Source organism: Balearica regulorum, chromosome 2 (assembly GCF_011004875.1).
Source record: "Balearica regulorum gibbericeps isolate bBalReg1 chromosome 2, bBalReg1.pri, whole genome shotgun sequence".
Classification (NCBI taxonomy): domain Eukaryota; kingdom Metazoa; phylum Chordata; class Aves; order Gruiformes; family Gruidae; genus Balearica; species Balearica regulorum.
The window spans coordinates 156,873,334-156,887,777 of NC_046185.1; the positions used below are offsets into that span (position 1 = coordinate 156,873,334).

The 14,444-nt window shown below is 36.5% G+C and overlaps 1 protein-coding gene across 7 annotated transcripts in view; it reads right to left on the reverse strand.

Moving 5' to 3' along the window:
• Window positions 1-14,444, reverse strand: part of ZMYND11 (zinc finger MYND-type containing 11) — a 108,412-nt gene that overhangs the window by 48,154 nt on the left and 45,814 nt on the right. For 5 of the 7 annotated variants that reach the window (XM_075746597.1, XM_075746595.1, XM_075746600.1 and 2 more), the window contains exon 2: window positions 14,250-14,384. The exons of the other annotated variants lie outside the window; for them this stretch is intronic. In XM_075746597.1, the coding sequence (XP_075602712.1) occupies window positions 14,250-14,365 (116 nt within the window). In that variant the 5' untranslated portion in view covers window positions 14,366-14,384. The remainder of the gene's footprint in view (window positions 1-14,249; window positions 14,385-14,444) is intronic. 7 annotated transcript variants of the gene reach the window in all.

Genomic DNA, 14,444 nt, shown 5'->3' on the forward strand with positions numbered 1-14,444 from the left:
TTCAGCCAGAAGGACGGCAGCTAAACTAAGCAGCTATTAAGGCACAGGATTTGAACCAGAAAAGGTAGTTAAAGTTCTTTAATAATGAAATGTGAAAAACTGTCACAACATGTGAAAGATGCTGGAAACACAAAATAAGTTAAACTCCAGGCTGGAGACAGAAAGCATGATGTTTGAAGTCCTAACTACGACATCAGACTCATTACTGGATTGGGGAAAACTACTGAAATGTCTTTGTGCAAAAGTGACGCTACTAATCCAGGGAGTGCAAGTCTTTTCCTGGCACTGCATGCACTGAAGCATCTGGCACCAAGAAGTTAAAAAACAAGGAAGAGAGATAAAGCAATCCCTGATTGCCATTTTCAACAAAAGCTGATTAGCCTTACCTTGGAGATAGAGAGTTGAAGCAATACTGGTTTGTTATGCTCTTGCCCAGTCCTCCATATCGACAGATTGGGAAGTGTAAAACAATCCCTATACTGCTATTATGTAGCCAGCCACGAGAAATAAAACAAATACACTTTCAGATGGGTGGGAATAAGGCATGGAGACAAAATCCCCTAAATCAGCAAACCAGCTCTAATCAGATAGGGGGCTGAAACAACCATTTCAAAATACAATTTAACTGTGCTAATCCCTACTATATAAAATGAAGGTCTGCCTGATGAAAAAAGGAGGTTTGGCCTGATAATCCGCATGTTAAATTCCAAATCTCACCAAATGAGGCTGCCCGTCTGCAGGACACAGAAGCAACTAACTGCTGCTCGTTATTACAGTATTTATAGGTCAGTATTTTCTCCATTTATAAACTGGCAGTGCAAACCTCCTTGACATCAGCATAGAAGAATCTAGCAAATCTAGCAAAATTATAGTTTTTGTAATCAACGTCTAAGAGCCTATTAAAGCATGTTTTCAGTTACTGCAACACCACTTGGAAAGCAAAGGAGAAGAATCTGTACCATGTAAGTTCATTACCACACTTAAACCTCAGCATTGTCATACCATCAAATGCACATGTAAATGTGCTGACCTTCAGAAACAACATACTACCAACAGAATCAGGTTGCACATATGCACATAGCTAATAGATGTGCACACCTGTCTGACACAAAAGAAAAAAATTACAGGAGAATGACAGAGGATAATCATTAATAGATTTGTGGATTGTATGTGTGTGTGCATGCTCATCTGTATTTTGTATACAAAATACCATTCAGAAAAATGTGAAACAACAATTTTAAACTTATTTGGCACTGCAGATAAACCGTAGTCAGGTCTTTTCAAATTAAACAGCAATAAAATATCATCATATTCTTCTGTTTATATACCTTATTCTTGTTACCCATCCTAAAACCTTGACCATCTCTCAGACACCACAGGGACAGCCCAAGGGGTCAGAATAGCTGGAGGTATGGACCCGAACAGGCCTCACTGCATCCTGGAGCCACACAGCCATCTGCTGCATGCCCCACCTGAGCCACGTTGCAATGACAGGCGAGGAATGATATGCAGGGAAACCTGGAACGTGCCCTTCCAGAGTCTTTCTCCTTCAGAGCAACACAATGCAAAAGCTCCTGTAACTCATGCCACTACTAAGTGACAACTGATCTTGCCACCTCCCTTTGCTAAACAAAACTGGACCACAGGAGTACCCTAATGCACCTCTAAACCACTTGCCTGCCCAATATACAGAAGACATAGAAGCACAAAGTCTGTCAGCATATGAGCAATTCACACCTAAAACTTCAAAAGAAAATTCTGAAACTAGCTAGCGTTCAGCGCTAGTTCAGCTATATTCAAAACTTAAATCTAATACATGTGCTTCACAATACACCTTAAAACTCAAGAAAGGTTTGGTTTCATTGAAGGGGTGTGGAGGAAGCAGACTCTAAAGCTGAGATCATCATGGGAGCAAAACAGATACAAGAGTAGTTGGCACTTCCAGGGGATCGGATGGTGAACGTTTTGCCTACAGCTGTCACACAGCTCACAACGCTTTTGCTTGGTGCTCTGCAAGACACACCACAAAGCCAAATCCTGTCCCAAAGAGCTTAATATACATGGCCACAAAATAATGCACATAAATAGCAAACTCTGCCCCCAAAGAGTCCTCCTGAAGGCAACTGTGGTCTACCGAAATGCAGCAAATGGTTTACATGGGTGCAGCTGTGTTGTGACCCGAAAAACAAAGCTGGCCAAAGAAGGAAGGAAGGTTACTTAAGGTGGAAAGTCAACACAAGTATTTAAAAAAAAAATCTCAGTTTTCTGAACTCATAAGGACTTGCAGTTTCAGCCACCTGAACTCATCACAAGGAAAATACTAAAAAAATGCTACAGCAAGCATCTCTGTAAAAGACTAAAGTAAAATACATATAGGAAATAGCTGCCTTTTATAAAATACGACAGCGTGACAAGTGTAGGTAGATGCTAATTTTAGTGGCAAACACTGTAATCTTGGTCTGATCAATTATCTCTGTCTATGCTGGATGCCTCCGCCCTTCACGACAGGAAGGGAAGTAGCAGTCTGCCGGCAGCAGCAGATGATCTGCTAAGCAATTCATCCAGGGAGAAACAGAGGTCTTAAGATCTCCTGGTATGCATAGCCCATCTCACAATCGAGATCTGATAAAATACAGCAGATCCCATTAAACTCAGCTGAAAGACTGCCATTAATTTTAAATGTTACCTACAGGTACATTAAAATGTCCTAGATTCAGGGACAGACCTTAAGGAATAATACCTAAAATGGAAGGAAAGCAGCCAAAAATCTATTCTGAGTTTTATATCGTGTTCCTACCTCTGGTGAGAAATGATGCATTTTGCTTTAGATTTAGGGTATGACAACAATTTAATAGAAGGCCCACGCACTTCTTTTAAGACTCTTTTTTAATTTGCAAAGATTAGGTCACTTGGTCATACTGCAAGTAAAAATGGAAGGGATGGCTGTGATTTATTTATTTGTTTGTTTGTTTTAACAAATACAGCTACACAGCATAAAAACTCAAAACACCCAGGCTCAAATCTCAGGAATCCACTAGTTATCCTTGTGGAGAGCCAGGTGAAGATTTGTGCTCACAGTTGTATCTCAAGGTCTCAACTCAGAAGCATAGGCTGCCTGCTCCCACCAGATGTAGCAGTGTGGTACAAATCAACTTTCACAAAACATAGGCTAAATATTATGGGTATTTGTATTTCAAAACAATACATTTGAAATATATATTCCCTGCTTGCCAGAAACAGAGCTGGTCTGAGAGCTGAAGACAATACAGACACACAGAAAGTAGAACGGTTTACAGTGGGGACGTAGCAGCACACGTTTTTATAAGATACTTTTGGTATGTTTACAGTTTCTGAATTTTCGATTCTGGATTAAATTCACTAAGATAAAGACAACCAAAGCATAACATTTTTCCTCTCTATTTACACTTTGCAAAGAGAGATGCGTGTATATGAACAGGCTGCATTTGATTTCCACTGCACTTCACATACCGACAGCACGCTGCACAGACCACACAGGCACTGACAGAGCAGTTCCCTGTGCAATGAAACACTGGTTATATGATCCACATTTTGTGCAGTCCAAAACTCCAAGTGGGGGACACAGAGAAACTGAATTATAGAGAAATTATGAATTTTCTTTTCCCACTGACATCAGTATCTGCAACATTCGTTTTGAAGACACATACACTATCTAAGTAGGAAATGTTTTTAAAATGTGTTTCATCTCTCCTTCACAGTCTAGAAATACAGCATTTGCATGAATATGGAATCTAATTTTGTGAGCTGTTTTTATAAAACAAAAAGAATGCATAAACTTGATAGTGAAACAGTGAGATCCAGCAGTTCAACAAAACTCAGATATGCCTGATCTTTCTTCTTCTGCTACTAAAACTAAGCTAAGGAGTCATCATGTTTGTGCATGCTTTAGATACCCCAGGCACCTCGCAGTTTCCTACAGTGTTAATCACCTGGGTCATTTCTGTCAAAACCACATCAATTTTAACTCAGGTAATTCCTTGTTTTAGTAATTTAAATTCTCAGTTATACAACTTCACTATACACTTAAGATTGTGTAACCCAACAATATGACCACGAAAAGCGAGTAATTAAGGTACTGAGCTATTCAATCCTTATCCACAAAATCTCCCTTTCAGGACTACCACCACCACCTTAAGGAGGAACTTACCTAAAAAAATAGCTCTACTCCCATTTTTCAAACCTAAAAAGTTGTATGTGATACTGCGGGCAATGTACACGTATGTGCACTGAGCAATAGTGGCAACCAGGAGCACTAATCATTCAGTGGCATGCCATGCATATGTAAAATTGCTTGTGTATATGCAGAGCCACTGTTCCATCCAGCACTTTTCTGTGGATGTCCTGAAGAGACAAACAACTAATACATGACTCGGAATATAACATCCTGGCTAATACCTTGCAAATGAAATACTTAGTCAGCTCATACTGAGCGTCTCAATTCAAAATATGCTTTAAAAAATATACATTCAAGTGCTTTCATGATTCAGTTTTTCAGAGCTTTCTATCTAATTTAATTTCCATTCTTATCTGGGTTAAAAGTAACAACATTTTTTTTTTTTTTGGTCAGATTAGTTTTAACTTGGTTGACTTTCAAAATCATCAGACTGTCACAGAAAAGTTCACCTAATTACCAGCGAGGGAACAGCACAAGGGCTGGAAAAGCCAACAGGGCAGGGCTGCTGCTTTTGGTGATGATATTGTTTACATGAATGGGAATATGAGACTGCAACCTAAAATAGGTGGTATGAATAGTGCTTTGGAGATCATTCTCCACTGATTACAGAGAAATCCTTGATGAGCACTTCAGGCCAGATAACCCCTGTTAAATGGCCATGTCACACTCATTTTCATCTTTTACTTCTAATAGAAAGCCACATTTATTTACAGCAAAGAAACCAAACATAAGCTAGAAGTTTCACTTTCAAATATTATAAAGATGTTATGATTCAAGCAAAAATCAATACTGGTTGTGACATAAAAAGTAAATTGGTTTGCTTTTAGTAATTAGAAATAAAGATAGCCTGTTATGTATTTTTCTGTGTAAACTTACGTAACTGCAACACAAATATTAATAGAAGTACGGAGTACATGAGAATATTTATTAAAATGAAAATGTGGAGAGTGATTTTCAAGTCAGCTACACTTCTCCACTTTCCTTCTCAATGTTTACACTGGAGAGTTCACAGTTTACATGTATTATCTCTGAAAAGTATTAAACATTGAATATTACAATTTTTATAGTAACATACAGTAAGGAGAGTTTAAATGAGTTGGCTTCACGTACTGAATCAATGAAGAACATTGACCTTTGAGATAAAAAAACCTGCCTCACTACCAATACAATGTAACATCATTCTCAAAAGAAGCATTATTAGATAAGGAAAATTAATCAAACAAAATTTGTCAGAACATCTGAGCACTTATCTGTTTATTTTTTGCAGAATGAACTGCAGGAGCTAGATTTGTATGCATTAGTATTTCTGATCAAAGCAAATACACAAAAACTCTAGCCTCACCTCAAGCTCCAGTCCTCAACAAAATAACCTTTTATGCTAAACCCCTACAGGTGTAACAGTTGCACAGCTGCCTACAGCATCCTTTCCATTCCATGTAGTCAGCATGAAGCAGGAAAAAAAAGTGGCAAGGCTGGAGGAATCTCTGTCAGTCCCATGGTGAAGAGTTTTCTACACTAGGCACTGAATTAGTCTTATGACAGCGAGCACTGAGAAGCAGACCCAGCGCTTCAGGCAGCAATGTTCTTTATCACATGGCAGGACAGTGGCTCAGCACCAAGCTGAAGGAACAATTATCCCTAACAAACCACAAACAACACTGCTTAATGTATCTGTACTTCTTTCTATGTATTCCTTTAATCAGTTTAATTAACGTGATTAAATAGAATTGTTACACAAATTGAAGAAGGAAAGAGATGGATGGAATAAGAGTAATTATTAATATGCATTATAAACTCAAGATGGCACCTTAACCAAATCTACTAATTCAGAAATTTTAATTAATTCTACTACTACTCAGAGCATATGCAGCTAGGTCCTTTATACCCTTTTTCCAATAAAAGTTTACAATTTTTTCCTGTCATCCTTCCACCCTCCTTAGTCAAAAATGTCTAAAAACAGCTCTTAAAATGGACTAATACCAGCAATATTAAAGTTACATAATATCCAAAACAGAAAATCATGATGAACTCATGAACAAAATTAAGATTAAATACCATATAAACAAAAAGTTAAAAGCTTTATGACAAAAGTAGCTATCTACAGGTAACACAGGTGAAATTTAATGAAGATATGCCATTGTGAACATTCCTTGTGCAATCAACAACAATCTGTCATTTCCTCTTAAGAGTCTTCTAAAATACGAGTGTTTAGCTTAGTTCCGCACTCTCTTCAACATTTTTGTCAATCTGGATGTTAAAAATCCTTATTACCTTCCTGGATATTACCTCATTGGTCAGTCTCAGCACAAATTTACAAGCAAAATTGTGTATCGGTTACAATGCAAAACCTGGTTAGATTCCCTGTACTTTCCTGCATATACACAATTTTCAGTGTTCTTTTTATTACTTCACAACATATATCTGAACTTTTGAAAATGCCCACAAATTTCAACCTGAACGCATCATTTAACCTCACTGAAAGCCATCAGTATAAAAAAATAATGTATCAAATAAGTGAAATGTTTTGGTGTCCATCATATTTCTATGCAAAGTATTGCTATGCTTGTAACTGACAGTTATGCACACATAATGCAGAGTTTCTATATATGACCAAAATAGTACTTTTACTAACGATTTTGTTATTAGGGAGTCAAATTATTTGGTTTAGATTGCTTTGTTTTTATGAATAGAACGGGTTTTAACCAAATTGATCAAAAATTGCTGAAAAAGCACAGAAGATACTTTTTTCACCCAGAATGAACTATGATTAAGGATTTACAATGTTTAAAACTCCAGACTTGGTTCATTCTCTTGGTTTAACATAAAAATAGTGTTATGAAAACAGAAACAAAACATTGGTTTTGGGCTAAAAGAAGCAACTGAAGTTTATCATGGGAAAAAGGAAAGTAAAAGAAATGGAAAAGGAGATTGACTTAGTGGGAGTCAGATAGAAGTGCCTTGTCCTTGACTATAACAGAAAACACATAAAGAGGTATTTAAAACTAAGAATTCTCTACCCTGTCATCACCTGGTGATGTGTTTCTGCGTTTGTTTTCTGTGATGCATATATCTATAATTAAGCCAACCCAATACAAACTGAATTCAGTTTTCTCAGAGGTGAACACTCAGTAGACAGGCTGTCACTAGAAGCAGCTACGTGGCCTGCTGAGGAAGCAGTATCCTGCTTCTTATCATAGGACCTTGTATTCCACACTTTTGCTTAGCCTTGCATAATTACGAACTGCTATTACACTGCATGGCATGGAAAGAAACCCACTTCACTCTACAGTTCTTCCTCATCCTTTCCCAGCTGGTAAAATCCTCTTTCAATATTGACCTGTTCCACCTACAGTACAACCAACCCAGGTTTGATTAAAATGTACCTGATTCGGAAGAGTTGATCTTAATAACACTATTTGCTTCACGTGGTCACATTTAAAACATACATGAGGATGATGTAAAGATGTGGAAAAGGAGCCAGTAACACTGGTTAAAAGTGATCTCAAGCAATCACTGCATTCTTCCGTGTAACAGGAGCATGTTTTACTTCAAACAATTGGTTTCAGATAAACCTACTCTCCAGTAACAAAAAGACAGATATTTTAGGGAAATGGCTTGACAAAGGATAAGAAACCAACAGAGCAGAAAAACATTTCTAAGCTTTCATTTCAGTCAAAGAAATATCAGGTGCTACAATACTTCTGCTCATGTAAAGTTAAACAAAAGGATTATCTAGTTAAAAATCCAGAGTCATCTTATCTCCTAATCATTATTATGGCTTACTAGTTTTGTTTATCCATTACTATTTAGTTGCAACATGCAAAATACTAGGAAAATGTAAATTTTCATCAAAGGTACTATAAATAGTGACAGATTTTTTTCTAACAAGTTTCTGAGCTTCATATAAGCAATACTGTAAGAATTTTCTTTTTTTTTTCTTCCCACTGCATTGCATATTCTTATTTATAGACATGTGTGATTATTCCCTACCTGTTCAAATTGCTCATTTTCTTATTTATACTCTCTTGTGATTATTCTCTACCTGTTCAAATTGCTCATTCTCATCTTTGCTTTAATCAGTGCTTCTAGAAATTGTTTTCTGTTAAAGCAGACGGCCTAAAAAGAGAACCGCAGAAGAACTAAGGCAACAAAAACAGATTTATGGATGGGAGAGGCCCTTAACTTTAACTATTCTCAGAGATTGACTGGAAAAATTTCATAGAGTGATATTTGGAGAAGAAATCCCCCTCCTAGGACTAAATGTCAAACTGAGAGGGTCACATACTCAATCTACAACTGCTAGCGACTCCACATCAACTGTGGGACCAGAAAATCTCATCATTTTACAGTAATCTTTCATACTGGGTAATTCTCTTCTGGCATGCTATCCCATCAATGCTGATTAATGTCAGTCCGCACAAAGCTAACAGGACTGACAGAGTCTACTCTATATAGGCTTGGGATCTGCTCGTTTCTCTTAGATGATCTGACTTTGCTGCACTTACATTAAATTAGAATCTAACAAAAGTGAGTCCACAGAACAAATATGGGGAAAATGTTTATGACCATTTAGGGACCTAGTACTGGACCATCCCACTTGAAAGCCAATTAAAAAAGATGAGGGTCTTTGCACCTATTTATGAAAAAAAGACATTTTCTTGTGTCACCAATGTTGTAAAACAGCTTTCTGACTGACAAAACTGATAGTTTCAGTTTTGCTCTATTTGAAAATAACACAAATCCTCCAATTATAGCATATCAGTTTTATCCTAGCTAACAGTCTTTCCATCAGCTTCATCTCCACAAAAGTTGAGATACCTCTACCCTGTGGACTATGGTCACTCTTGGTTTCATTCCCAAACTAACGCATTCTTGGGCTCCAATCTGGAGAAAGCCAACTTGTTCCTCCTGGCAAAAAGGCAACCCATGGCCAAAAGGTTAGTTTGCTCCTGATAGAGAACGTGGATGTAAACCATGCCAGGACTGGCTCTTTCTCCCAAGGGCACTCGAACACTGTTCCAGCATGCTATGTGTCCTTAGATGCCTTCACACCGTGCCCGATGGCAAACTATCATGCCTCTAGCTTCAGGTTTCAAGAATAGCATTGCTGTGGGCTGTATTATTTTTGGCGCTTCAAACTGAAGAACCACACGCACATATAAAACAAACAAAGAATATGTCAGGGCCAAAGAAACACTCCATGAGCCAAAAGCAATGTGGTGTGGTCACAGTATATCTGCTCTAAATGGTGCCAGGGCATTCCCTGTCACAGTACACAAAGACAGTATAGACATAGCCTTTACAAGGGACAGGAACAGAAGCCAATCAACTAAATAAATCATGAAACACATCAAACGGAGAGAGAAAAAACTGTGAGGAAGGAAGAAGGGAAAAAAAAATTATGTCTTGGTTCTTCACATTAGTCTTCGTGGCATAGTTTAGAAACCAGAATAATTATCTGTTTATAATGACAAACTCTTGACAGTGGCCAATAATAGTTCTGGAACATTGTATTTGCCAATTGGGTATTTTAATAACATTAACTTAATAGATAATGAACTCTGAACTCATCATAAAGACCATGAAATGTTCATAAATTGCTACTGAGGAAACCCAATACCTTGAGAGGAAAAAGGGTAAATACTTAATTAATAGTTAATTAATCTTAGCAGTCCAATTACCTGTAAGGGAATTATAAAGAAAACACTATAAAAGAAACTGAAAGATTGCAGTAACCAAAGAAAGAGAACTTTAAAAACATGTCTGTACAGAAATACTTACCAATCTGCTATGAAACTGAATGTCAATAATTTATCCTACTCATTTAAATATGCATGCCTTTTTTCCAGTGTATTTTAAGGCATTTTATTCCATAGAATCAATTTTTGAGGTTACCCCAAATCCAAAACAGATGGAAGATAATGAGGAAAAAACAGAAAGTCAAAGCATAATTATAATTTTTAACACAATTTAGGGATAAACAATTTGTCACGCTGCGCTCTTGACAGAGAATTCACAAGATATGGGAAGCCATTTCTCTGCTAGTGCTTACAGCATAACTAATACAAATAATACTCATCTAAATAATTGACATATTAGGGTCAAATTATCCCAACATCAAATCTGGACAGAAAAATAAGTCATATTTCTTGATAAATACCACTTAGAAATATAATTTTGTTATTAAGTAATTTGGTAGTTTAGAAATGTTAGCTATTTCTAGTGGTTAGACTTTAAATTGTTATAATTCACTGACTTGCGATACACTATGGCAATATAAACCGAGTGAGAATATTTATTTTGCACAGCTCTACAGAAATGTTACCACTGCCTTCAAATGAGCTTCACTGTTAAATAAAAATGCACTGAACACACTGAAGCCTATCTACAAAGATAGGAACTTACAAACATATTTTAAAGTTCTCTTCAAATGGCAGTTTGCACTTTTAGTACTAATTCCTTTAAATTCACTACACTGTTACTTCTTGTTACTATTGGTTTTTAGTCCTTCATTTAGTTTTCAAACTACTGAAGAATGCTTATCTCCAACCAATGGAAATTACTTTTCCAACTATAATGTACCCCCACATATAATCATTAAAATTGTGAATCCATTTCATATAATGATTTGGATCTTTTGGGGGTTTTTTTGAGACATCAAGTCTGTGCAGTGTGGTCTCTTCCCTATTAATGCTTTTATTTAAGTATTTATATAATACTCCAATTATCAGTGTGCCATTTTTATGCACAGACATTTTTAATTCCCTCAAAAATAGACACCTTTCTTGTGTTTCTTAACTCCTCTGTATGCAATGACTTTTCAAAAATAATTGACAAAAGTTCAGTAAGCTTACTAACTAGTTTCTTAAAGGCTCTAACTGGCATATTCAAATCTTCCAAGTGACTCTTTCCTCAATGTAAGACAGTTTTCAATCACTTTCTAATCACGCATTTTTCTATTCTTGCTTTTCCCCCTCATCAATTTAAAAAGCGAAGCATACTTGATTTAGTCTACTTTTAATTAAAGGGCCTCTTTCCTTATAGGTTTCTCTGACAATATCAGAAGTACCTCGTAGTGTTCTTGGCTTCTCCTACACTATCCTCCTACTCTTATGCTCTCTACAGAAAATGCGTGGCTAGTTCTATAGATTTTTTTTGCATACTTTCCATTGCCAGTATCTTCTGGAAGTCTTTCTTTACCCCAGATATTTTTTTAACAATTACACATAAAGTGCACAGGTTACATTTTACATATTTTAATGTGTAACATAAATTTGTCTTTTTTACATATTGAGTTGAAACAGTTCATAATCTATAAACAATGAATCCTCTTTTTATATTACCAGCATTTCCTCCCTGGTCATAAAAAGTAAATGTCCCTTGATACATACAGTGGCTTCTACTCAGCAACAGAAGGCTATGAAAAGCAAGAAGTAAATGAAAAAACCAGGAATATGTTAGAAGAGAGAGACAACCATGCTAAGCTGCCGGTTAGGCGAAAAGACAACAAACAGATTTGCCTAAAAGTAGCAAACCATCTGATGAAGAAAGCAGCAATAGATATTCTGTTCTGAAGATGTGTGGACTAACAGGTCACTAAATATACAGGACAACTTGTCTCTAGCAACAAATGAACCCTCAAACAATGGCAAAAAGAAAATAAAATCAAAAATCAAATCATGAATCATCTTTTTAACTTGTGAAGTTCTCCGAAAGTACACATTCATCATCAACTATGTGACACGGTAGGATGACTGTCACCTTAAACATGTATTTATAAAAAAAAGATTACCTTGCTGTTTTTCTGTATCCTTACTCAGGAATAAGACATGCTTCCATAAATTTCATTGTCATTATTACTTGCAAACACTTGCAATATGCAAAGCCACTCTTTCAGTCAATCCCAAGAAATATTAACACTTCTAAAAATGTTACTAATGCAAGTATGAGAATCCTCCCTTTAGCTCCAACTATGTATATATGCTCATAATTTTCACTGTTGACCACTGTTTGGTTTTGATCTTTCTTATTCATACATTTGCCTATTGCCCAGACACTGATTGATCTTTTAAGGAACTGCAGTTGTACTTGACTAAATAAGCTTTGAGCCTGGAAGTTTTCATCAGAAGAGATATTCTGATGCCCTGCTAATTTCAGAACTTTATTTGGAATATTATGTAATATGCATACTCACTTACTAAGTCATCTGTGTTTCTTCATCAATGAATAGTACTGTAAAGCAACTCAAAGGTCTTTATCTTTTCCTTGTCAAAAATTATCTCCTTAAAAACATCATGTAACAGAAACTAGATCACTGTTCATCACTCTTGTCACTGATGTGCATGTGGACATTTACAATGTCCAAGCACTTTTTACATTACTCTTCACTGCCTTGCACGTCTTTCTCAAAGTACTAAGTCTGCTTGCATCTCTGTTTAGTCACTTATTTTTCTTCAGATTAGAGATGAGTCATACAATCTGGATCTAGACTGGTTTTTAAAAAAATCAAACTACTCTTCAGTTACCAAGAGCAATACTTCTTTTTCTAGTATCTAATAACTTGTTTTCTCAACCTTGTTTGTAACGATAGGATTTGTCTTACCTAACTTTACCCAGCTAAATGTTATTCGCACTATCTTAAAATAGGCATCTCTCATAAGAGTGGGATGAATGCCCAGCTAGACGTGCCTGTCTCCCTTTATTACATATAATAAGAGCATAACCAGCTAACAAACTCAGCTAATATATGGCCTGGAGCAAGTAATTTGAAATGTTAAAATGGAAAGGGTGTAGTATTAGTTTACCCACTTGTTTCCTTGGAGACATGATGCAAACAGGTATGCTTTAAAGTTTTCTGAAACTCAAGTGCAACCTCAAAAATGAAATTCCCTAAAATACAATCTCCCTCTCAAGCCCGCTTGGAACTCTCTGTCTCTGGGAAGGTGCTTTTCGGTTTAATTGTGCATTTTTCCATGTTGTAGGAGCCAGGTACATGCTAATTCATTTGGAACATCATCTTTTTTCTTTCTCCTGTTTATTGTTCACTGTGTGGAGAACCTGAACTGCTACACTTCTTCCACTTATGAAGCCAGTTTTGCCTGTCACTTCCACCCCAGAGCTTCCAAACTCTGTCAGTGGGCCATATTATAACGATCTTCACTTCGTTAGTCACCTGCACCGTTTATAACTCTCCCCTTTAGTGGTCTCTGGCCTCATTATCAGTTCACATTGTTTTTGGCAACTGAAGAGTTGCCAACTGGTTACTTTTGCTCTTTTAAATTATTCATATTGATTACTTTGACAAATGTGACGTATGTGTTGGCCTGGAAATGCAGACAAAGTAGAGAGAGGCACAAAACATCCCTCAGTTTTTATTACAGTGGCTACTCTGAGTTATCTTAAAAGGTACTTTGGTATTGTAGACCTTTTTACACATTGGAAGCTCCACAGAACAAAGAATATATATTTCTCAGTGTATAAAGCACCTAATACATTTTGAAGAATATTTTAATATTAACAACAGTATTAGGCATAGGTGGTAATCATCTCATGTCTTCTTTAATGGCACTCTATGCCCATGTCAGAAAATATGGCTTCTTACTTTTTTGAGCAATCTAACACTTCAGGTTTATCTCTGCCTTCTGGAAAAAAGTTCTCCACTGGCCTATCACATTTTCCTAATGAATTAGATTATTTACAGATTTTATTGCCCTTTTCTCCTTGACTGTTATATCTATTTCTTGTATTTTGACCAAGCTACCAAGTGAGTACAACTCAGTTCAAGAACTACAAATATTGCATGTTTCCTACTTATACAAAATGAATACAGGGTGAGTAAGATCTCAATTCAATGGATTAAACCTCAGTTTAGGATCTTTAGGTGCTCAGTTCTATAATTTTTTTATACTTAGATAATTAGTAACACAGAAGTGCATGTTTCACAGTCTCGCACAATGTTTACTGTCTCTGTTTCCCAGGGCTTTTAATAGCATCAACCTTCCCCCTCATCAAGAGTTTTTTGGAACGGATCACTTACTTTGTAATACGGTCAATGTTAGCAATTTGCTTCTGGTTCCGGATTATTTCTATAGCTGCCCAAAGATGCTGGATAGCCTTTGTATCTGCCTGTCGTCTCTTCGTTAAGCGTGCCATGACCTGTTTACTTGGTCAGCTGCAGCCGATAAATAAAAAAAATATACCAAAAAGTTAATCATGAATTATGAAATGGATT